At 38.1% G+C, this 9,864-nt stretch overlaps 1 protein-coding gene across 1 annotated transcript in view; it reads left to right on the top strand.

The window, feature by feature from the left end:
- The window catches only part of CATSPERT (catsper channel auxiliary subunit tau), a 141,734-nt gene continuing 131,870 nt past the window's right edge, over positions 1-9,864 (top strand). The window contains exon 1 of the mRNA XM_045806503.2: positions 1-288. Within this exon, the coding sequence (XP_045662459.2) occupies positions 55-288 (234 nt within the window). The 5' untranslated portion in view covers positions 1-54. The remainder of the gene's footprint in view (positions 289-9,864) is intronic.

Here is a 9,864-nt window from a genome sequence, read left to right as displayed (position 1 = left end):
GCGCAGTAGCAGGCCAACGGTTAGGCGCAGACCCATTCAGCAGAGGATGGAGGAATGGAGCCGCCCCAAGAGTTGCTTAAGGGTTCCAACACAGCTGATAACCGCAGCGGGCGGGTCCGTTCCCTGTACACAGCCCCTATACTTCAGAGGAGTCCTCATGCCACCCTGGAAATCATGCCCAGCAGAGCGCCGGAGTTTTCTTCCGCTCGTAACTTCCAGGAACATAACAAGACCGTGTACCTGCCCAAGGACGAGAACAAGGAGGGCACTGGGTACCGGCTGCTGAATGTGAGTGGGGGCCCAGCAGGCAGAGTCTGTCCCCTACCTGACCACCTAGAGGGCTGGGGGAGGACCTAGGGGTCAGTGCATGCAGATGGGAGGGAGGGAGACCTGCCCTAAGTTGGAAAGTGTTAATAACTGAGGAAGCGCTTACTTGTGGGACCTTGACGATTCTTTAACTTGTCAGAGCCTTGTTTTATTAACTGTTAAATTAAGACAATAATTTAGATATAAGTATGACAATCTACCTTACTTGTAGTGTTGTCTGAAGATCTGAGGGAGATAATGATGTAAAGTGTTTACCGCTGCGAAGCACAGAGTCATTAAGTGTCAGCTGCTGTCATCATTGACATCTGTGATGCTGTTATCACCATCATTAGGATTTCCTTTATATGGTTAAAGGGCAAAACTCCAGAAACTTCAGTTACCCTGTTTTTAATTCCAGAGGTTTTACAGATGAACTTATAGGAGCAAATCTGCATCATGTCTGCAAAGTGAATTTTTGGCCACCTATTATTAATTAGACTAATTTATATTTGAAATGTGTGAAATGCTGGAGTTTACCATATAGTGGTATATCCAGAGGATGGAGGAAATGGAAAAGGACAATCAAATTGCAACTTAGTTTTTCAAAGTGTTAGAAGATGATTAGGAAATTTTACATTCTCTGTTGGTCTTAAGTTTTAAAAGAATAGTACAGATAAAAGTATCGGGAGCAAATGGTACACAAAAAGATGATATCCTCTGTGAGATCGAGGAGTTGAATTACTTGATTTCTGCAGTACCCTCCTAATTCCAAAAACTTAGAATACTCTTGATTCATCGTTAAGATAAATTGAGAGCATATTAGGATTTAGCTATAATAGTAGGAAAAATTGCAAAGGTTGTGTAAGATGGATGTGCTTGGAAGTTTAGGCCATAGAAGGTGTTTGTTATATGTCATTTTAAGGAATATGGACTTTATTTTGTAGAATGGTGATTTCATATATATATATATATATATTTATTTATTTATTTATTTATTTATTTAGTAGAAGGATTCCTTTTTATTGCAAAAAAAAGGAAAGTTTCTCACAGAAGAGTAACTGGCTCTTTACTTTCTACTGACCGGGAAAATCTGTAACGACAAAAAGCTACCATGCAGCAGTGTTTTTAATTTGCTTATAGGTACAACAGCATATACATACATTCGAAAAAGAGTAGTGCACCTATATGCAGGGTACAGTGTTTACCCAAGTTTGGTTTCCCAAATTATTTGACCGTAGAATATTTTAATATTTTGACAGAACAGCAAAAAGAGCTTAGGAAATGAAGTGTGCACTTGGATTTAGTTATAATGACTTCATAGATTAATTCTTTTCAGACACAGGGGCAGAGGAATGAGTTTAGGTACTATGGATGTTCATTGTACAACAAATTTAGAGTAATACAAGTATTTGTTATTAAAATTATTATAATAGCTATAAGATACACAATATAGACCATTGAACACAGAATAGGTGGCCCTCTAATCTGCCTGTGCATCAGTACACAGACGGAACATTGTGTATTTAAGCAATAGGTAGTCTTTCTATGATTTCTTGACATTGTATGGGACATGATTTCTTGAAAGCGGATTATCATAGGGCAATAACAGCTGTATAAATTTGTTTAGCATTTTCTGTTCAAAATACAGTTTTTTAAAACTTGGAAGCAAATACATCACTGAGGTATATTTCACATCTTACAGGAATACATTTTGGAAAACAGTAGTTTGCAGATAATGCTTAGAATATATTTGACTTCAAGGATATTCAAAGTTGAGAACCATGGCTACAGGAGATAGGAAAAGCTGGTGGGTTTTAAGCAGGGGGATGACATGGGTCAGATGTGCTTTTTCGAAAAAAATGTTTTTTCAATTTTGCTTTGATATCTTGACTATTGTAAATAATGCTGCAGTAAACATAGGGGTGCATATATCTTTTTAAGTAGTGTCTTTGTTTTCTTTAGGTAAATACCTAGTGGTGTGATTTCTTGATCATAAGGCAGTTCTATTTTTAATTTTTGGGGGAACCTCCATACTGTTTTGCACAGTGGCTGCCACAGTTTTCATTCCCACCAGCAGTGCAAGAAGTTTCCCCTCTCTCCACATCCCCACCAACATCTGTTGTTTCTTGTTTTGCTGATTTTAGCCATGCTGACAGGTGTGAGGTGATATCTCACTGTAGTTTTGATTTGCATTTCCCTGATAATGAGTGATGTTGAGCATCCTTTCATGGGCCTCTTGCCCATCTGTATGTCTTCTTTGGAAAAATGCCTGATCAGGCCCTCTGCACATTTTTAATTGGATTGCTGTTTTCTTTGTTGTTGAGTTGTATGAGTTCTTTATTTTGGATACTAAGTCTTTATCAGATGTGTTATTTGCAAATATTTTCTCCCATTTCATAGATTGCCTTTTAGTTTTGTTGATGGTTTCCTTTGCTGTGCACAAACTTTTTATTTTGATGTAGTCTCAATAGTTTATTTTTGGTTTTGTTTCCTTTGCCTTAGGAGACACATCTAGAAAAATATTGCTACAGCTGATGTCAGAGAAATCACTGCCTGTGCTGTCTTCTAGAATTTTTATGGTTTTAATTCTCACGTGTAGGTCCTTAACCATTTTGAGTTTCCTTTTATGTATGGTATAAGGAAGTGGTCCAGTTCATTCTTTTGCATGCAGCTGTCCTGTTTCCCAACACCATTTGTTGTAGAGACTGTCATTTTCCAGTTGCATATTCTTGCCTCCTTTGTCAAAGATTAATTGACCATATAATCATGACTATTTCTGGACTTTCCATTCTATTCTATTGATCTATGTGTCTGTTTTTCTTTTTAATTTTTACTTAAATTCAATTTAGTTAATATATAGTGTATTATTAGTTTCAGGGGTAGAATTTAGTGATTTATTAGTTGCATATAACACCCAGTGCTCATTATATCAAGTGCCCTCCTTAATTCCTGTCACCCAATTACCCCATCCCCCACCTACCTGTCCTCCAGCAATCCTCAGTTTGTTTTCTGCAATTAAGAACCGCTTACGGTTTGCCTCCCTCTTTGCTTTTATCTTACTTTATTTTTCCTTTCCTTCCCCATGTTCATCTCTTTTGTTTCTTAAATTCCACATACGAGTGAAAATCTTATGGTGTCTTTCTCTGACTGACTTATTTCCTTAGCATAATACCCTCTAGTTCCATCCATGTCATTGAGATTGACAAGATTTCATTCTTTTTGATGGCTGAGAAATATTCCATTGTATATACATACCACATCTTTTTTATCCATTCATCTGTTGATGGACATCTGGGCTCTTTCTGTAAACATTGCTAAAAACACTGGGGGGCATGTGCTCCTTCGATCACTATTTTTGTGTCCTTTGGATAAACCTAGAAGTGCAATTGCTGGGTTATATGGTAGTTCTATTTTTAACTTTTTGAGAAACCTCCATACTGTTTTCCAGAGTGGCTGCACAGTTCGTATTTCCACCAACAGTGTAAAAGGGTTCCCTATCCCTCACCGTCATCTGTTGTTTCCTAAGTTGTTCATTTTGGCCATTTTCACCAGTGTGAGGTGGTGGTTCCACCACCTCAAAATCATTGTGGTTTTGATTTGTATTTTCCTGATGCTGAGTGATATTGATCATTTTTTCATGTGTCTTTTGGCCATTGTGTGTTTTCTTTGGAGAAATGTCTATTCATGTCTTCTGCCCATTTCTTGACTGGATTATTTGTTTTTTGGGTGTTGAGTTTGATAAGTTCTTTATAGATTTTGGATACTAGCCCTTTACCCACAATGTCATTTGCAAATACATTCTCCATTCCATAGGTTGCCTTTTAGTTTTGTCGACTGTTTCATTTGCTGTGCAAAAGCTTTTTATCTTGATGTAGTCCCAATAGTTCATTTTTGCTTTTGTTTCCCTTGCCTCTGGAGACCTGTCTAGCAAGAAGTGCTGCAGCCTAGGTCAAAGAGGTTGCTGCCTGTGTTCTCCAGGATTTTAATGGTTTCATGTCTCACATTTAGGTCTTTCATCCATTTTGAGTTTGTTTTTATGTATGGTATAAGAAAATGGTCCAGTTTCTTTTTTTCTTTTTTTTTCTTCTTAAGATTTTATTTATTTTGAGAGAGAGAGAGAGCACTAGCACTGGGGAGAGGGAAAGGGAGAAGCAGACCCCCTGTGGAGCAAGGAGCCCGATGTGGGGCTCCATCCCAGGACCCCAGGATCATGACCTGAGCCAAAGGCAGATGCCCAGCCAACTGAGCCACCCAGGCGCCCTAAGAAAATGGTCCAGTTTCATTCTTCTACATGTGGCTGTCCAATTTTTCCACACCGTTGGTTGAAGAGACAGCTTTTTACCATTGGATATTCTTTCTTGTTTTGTGAAGATTAGTTGACCACAGAGTTGAGGGTCCATTTCTGGGTTCTCTATTCTGTTCCAGTGATCTATGTGTCTGTTTTTGTGCCAGTACCATAATGTCTTGATGATTACAGCTTTGAAGAATGGAACTGTGATGCTTCCAGCTTTGGTTTTCTTTTTCAACATTCCTTTGGCTATTTGAGGTCTTTTCTGTTTCCATACAAATTTTAGAATTGTTTGTTCCAGCTCTGTGAAAAATGCTGGTGGTATTTTTATAGGGATTGAACTGATGTGTAGATTGCTTTAGGTAGCATAGACATTTTAACAATATTTTGTCTTCCAATCCATGAACATGGAATATTTTTCATTTTTTGTGTCTTCCTCAATTTCTTTCATAAATATTCTATAGTTTTCAGAGTACAGATCTTTTACCTGTTTGGTTAGGTTTATTCTTAGGTATCTTATGGTTTTTGGTGCAATCTTATGGTTTTTGGTGCAATTGTAAATATGATTGATTCCTTGATTTCTCTTTCTGCTACTTCATTTTTTAATGTATAGAAATGCAACAGACTTCTGTGCATTGATTTTATGTCCTGCAACTTTGCCGAATTCCTATATCAGTTCTAGCAATTTTTTGCTGGAATCTTTTGGGTTTTCTACATAGAGTATCATGTCATTTGTGAAGAGTGAGTTTGACTTCCTTTTTGCTGATTTGCATGCCTTTTATTTCTTTTTGTTTTATCAATCTTGTTAATTCTTCAAAAGAACCATCTCCCAGTTTCGTTAATCTGTTCTTTTTTATTATTATTTCTATATCATCAATTTCTGCTCTGATCTTTATTATTTCCCTTCTCCGGCTGGATTTAGTCTTTATTTGCTATTCTTTTTTCTAATTCCTTTAGGTATAAGGTTAGGTTGTGTATTTGAGACTATTGAGGAAGGCCTGTATTGCTATATACTTCCCTCTTGGGACCATCCTTGCTACATCCCAAAAGTTTTGAACTGTCATGTTTTCATTTTCATTTGCGTCCATGTATTTTTAAAAATTCTTCTTTAATTTCCTGGTTGACCTGTTCATTCTTTAGTAGGATGTTCTTTAACCTCGTGTGCTTGTGGTCCTTTCAAATTTTTTCTTGTGGTTGACTTCAAGTTTCACAGCATTGTGGTCTGAAAATATGCATGGTATGATCTCAGTCTTTTTGTACCCATTGAGTCCTGTTTTGTGACCCAGTATGTGATCTATTCTAGAGAATGTTCCATGTGTACTTGAAAAGAATGTATATTCTGCCGCTTTAGAATGAAATGTTCTGACTATATCATTTAAGTCCATCTGGTCCAGTGTGTCATTCAAAGCCCTTGTTTCCTTGTTGATCTTCTGCTTAGATGATCTGTCCATTGCTGTGAGGGGGTGTTAAAGTTCCCTATTATTATAAATTGGTTTCTATAAGTTTGTTATTGATTGATTTATACGTTTGGCTGATCCCAAGTTGGGGGCATAAATATTTATAATTATTAGATCTTCTTATTGGATAGACCCCTTTATTATGATACAGTGTCCTTCTTCATCTCTTATTATAGTCTTTGGTTTAAGATCTAGTTTGTCTGATAAAAGGATGACTACTCCAGCTTTCTTTTGATGTCCATGAGCATGATAAGTGGTTCTCCACGCCACCACTTTCAATTTGGAGGAGTCTTGGATCTAAAGTGAGTCTCTTGAAAGCAGCATATTGATGGGTTTTTTTTTGTTTTAAATCCATTCTGATATCCTCTTTTTATGGGAGTGTTGAGTCCATTTACACTCAGGGTAATTGTTGAAAAATACGAATTTAGTGCCACTGTAATACCAGTAAAGTCACTGTTCCTGTAGATTGTCTCTGTTCCTTTCTGGTCTTTGTTACTTTTGGTTTCTCTTTACTCTCAAAGGGCCCCCTTTAGTATTTCTTGCAGGGCTGGTTTAGTATTCACGAAGTCCTTTAGTTTTTGTTTATCTTAGAAATTCTTGATTTCTTCTTCTGTTATGAATGACAGCCTTGCTTGATAAAGTATTCTTGGCTGCATATTTTCCCCATTTAGCATGTTGAATATATCATGCCAGTCCTTTCTGGCCTGCCAGGTCTCTGTGGACAGGTCCGCTTCCAGTCTTATGTGTCTACCCTTGTAGATTAAGGACTACTTGTCTTGATCTGCTTTCAGGATTTTCTCTTTATTTTTGTAGTTTGCAGTTGTCACTATAATATGTTGGGGTGTTGACCTATTTTTTTTTTATTTTGAGGGGAGTTCTCTGTGGCTCTTGGACTTAAATGCCTGTTTCCTTCTCCAGATTAGGGAAGTTCTCAGCTATAATTTGTTCAAATAAACCTTGTTCCCCTTTTTCCTGCTCTTCTTTTTCTGGGACTCCCCTAATAAGGATATTATTTCACTTTATGGAATCACTGAGTTCCCTAAGTCTACCTTCGTGCTCTAATACTTTTCTTTCCCTCTTCTTTCCACCTTCATTATTTTTCCATAATTTATCTTCTATATCACTGATTCCTTCTTCTGTTTCATTCATCCTCATTCTTATGGCCTCCACTTGCAACTGCATCTTGGTTAAAGCATTTCTAATTTTGGCCTCCCCGGATTTTACTACTTTTTTTTTTCAATTTTTTTTTATTATGTTAGTCACCATACAGTACATGCCTGGTTTTTGATGTAAAGTTCGATGATTCATTAGTTGCGTATAACACCCAGTGCACCATGCAATACGTGCCCTCCTTACAACCCATCACCAGCCTATCCCATTCCCCCACCCCCTCCCCTCTGAAGCCCTCAGTTTGTTTCCCCCTTCTGATTACTCCCCTTTATCCCTTTCTTCCCCTACCAATCTTCCTAGTTCTTATGTTCCATAGATGAGAGAAATCATATGATAGTTGTCTTTCTCTGCTTGATTATTTCACTTAGTATTATCTCCTCCAGTGCCGTCCATGTTGCAGCAAATGTTGAGAACTCGTTCTTTCTGATAGTTGAGTAATATTCCATTGTATATATGGACCACATCTTCTTAATCCAGTAATCTGTTGAAGGGCATCTCGGCTCTTTCCATGATTTAGCTATTGTGGACAATGCTGCTATGAACATTGGGGTGCATATGGCCCTTCTCTTCACTGCGTCTGTATCTTTGGGGTAGATACCCAGTAGTGCAATGGCTGGATCATAGGGTAGCTCAATTTTTAACTTTTTAAGGAACCTCCACACTGTTTTCCAGAGTGGCTGTACCAATTTGCATTCCCACCGACAATGTAGAAGGGATCCCCTTTCTCCACATCCTCTCCAACAATTGTTGTTTCTTGTCAATTTTTGCCATTCTAACTGGCGTAAGGTGGTATCTTAGTGTGGTTTTGATTTGAATTTCCCTGATGGCTAATGATTTTGAACACTTTTTCATGTGTCTGTTAGCCATTTGTATGTCTTCATTGGAAAAGTGTTCATATATTCTGCCCATTTTATGATTTGTTTATTTGTTTCTTGTGTATTGAGTTTGAGAAGTTCTTTGTAGATCTTGGATACCAGTCTTTTTTTTTTTTTTTTAAGATTTTATTTATTTATTCATTCAACAGAGATAGAGACAGCCAGTGAGAGAGGGAACACAAGCAGGGGGAGTGGGAGAGGAAGAAGCAGGCTCCCAGCGGGAGAGCCTGATGTGGGGCTCGATCCCATAACGCCGGGATCACGCCCTGAGCCGAAGGCAGACGCTTAACCGCTGTGCCACCCAGGCATCCCGGATACCAGTCTTTTATCTGTAGTGTCATTTGCAAATATCTTCTCCCATTCCGTGGACTGCCTCTTAGTTTTTTTGACTGTTTCCTTGGCTGTGCAGGACTGCCTCTTAGTTTTTTTGACTGTTTCCTTGGCTGTGCAGAAGCTTTTTATCTTGATGAAGTCCCACAAGTTCATTTTATCTTTTGTTTCTCTTGCCTTTGGAGATGTGTCATGAAAAAGGTTGCTGTGGCTGATGTCATAGAGGTTGCAGCGTATGCTTTCCTCTAGGATTTTGATGGATTCCTGTCTCACATTGAGGTCTTTCATCCATTTAGAGTTTATCGTTGTGTGTGGTGTGAGAGAGTGGTCAGGTTTCATTCTTTTGCATGTAGCTGTCCAATTTTCCCAGCACCATTTATTGAAGAGACTGTCTTTTTTCCACTGGGTGTTTTTTCCTGCTTTATCAAAGATTAGCTGCCCAAAGCGCTGAGGGTCCATTTCTGGGTTCTCTATTCTGTTCCATTGGTCTACGTGTCTGTTTTTGTGCCAGTACCATGCTGTCTTTGTGATCACAGCTTTGTAGTACAGCTCAAAATCCGGCATTGTGATGCCCCCAGCTTTGTTTTTCCTTTTCAACAGTTCCTTGGCGATTCGTGGCCTTTTCTGGTTCCACACAAATTCAAGGGCTGTTTGTTCCAGTTCTTTGAAAAACGTCATTGGTATTTTGATCAGGATGGCATTGAAAGTGTAGATTGCTCTGGGTAGCGTGGATATTTTAACTATGTTAATTCTTCCGATCCATGAGCATGGAATATTTTTCCATCTTTTTGTGTCTTCTTCAATGTCTTTCAAGAGTGATTTGTAGTTTCTAGAATATAGATCCTTTATGTCTCTGGTTAAGTTAATTACGAGATAACTTATGATTTTTGGTGCTATTGTAAATGGAATGGATTCCCTAATTTCTTTTCTTCAGTCTCATTGTTCGTGTATAGAAATGCAACTGATTTCTGAGCATTGATTTTGTATCCCGCCACATTACTGAATTGCTCTATAAGTTCTAGTAGTTTGGGGGTGGATTCTTTTGGGTTTTCCATATAGAGTATCATGTCATCTGCGAAGAGGACAGTTTGACTTCTTCTTTGCCAATTTGGATACCTTTTATCCCTTTTTGTTGTCTGATTGCTGTTGCAAGGACTTCTAGTACTATGTCGAATAATAATGGCAAGAGTGGGCATCCTTGTCGTGTTCCTGATTTAAGGGAAAGGCTTCCAGCTTTTCCCCATTGAGAATGATATTTGCTGTAGGCTTTTCATAGATGGTTTTTATGAGATTGAGAAATGTACCCTCTATCCCTACACTCTGAAGGGTTTTAATCAGGAAAGGATGCTGTATTTTGTCAAATGCTTTTTCTGCATCTATTGAGAGAATCATATGATTTTTTGCTTTTTTCTTGTTGATATAGTCTATCACACTGATT

Source organism: Ursus americanus, chromosome 1 (assembly GCF_024610735.1).
Source record: "Ursus americanus isolate L20-20 chromosome 1, mUrsAme1.1.p, whole genome shotgun sequence".
NCBI lineage: Eukaryota > Metazoa > Chordata > Mammalia > Carnivora > Ursidae > Ursus > Ursus americanus.
Note: the sequence above shows the minus strand (reverse complement) of the source record. Positions and strands in the feature narration are given on the sequence as shown.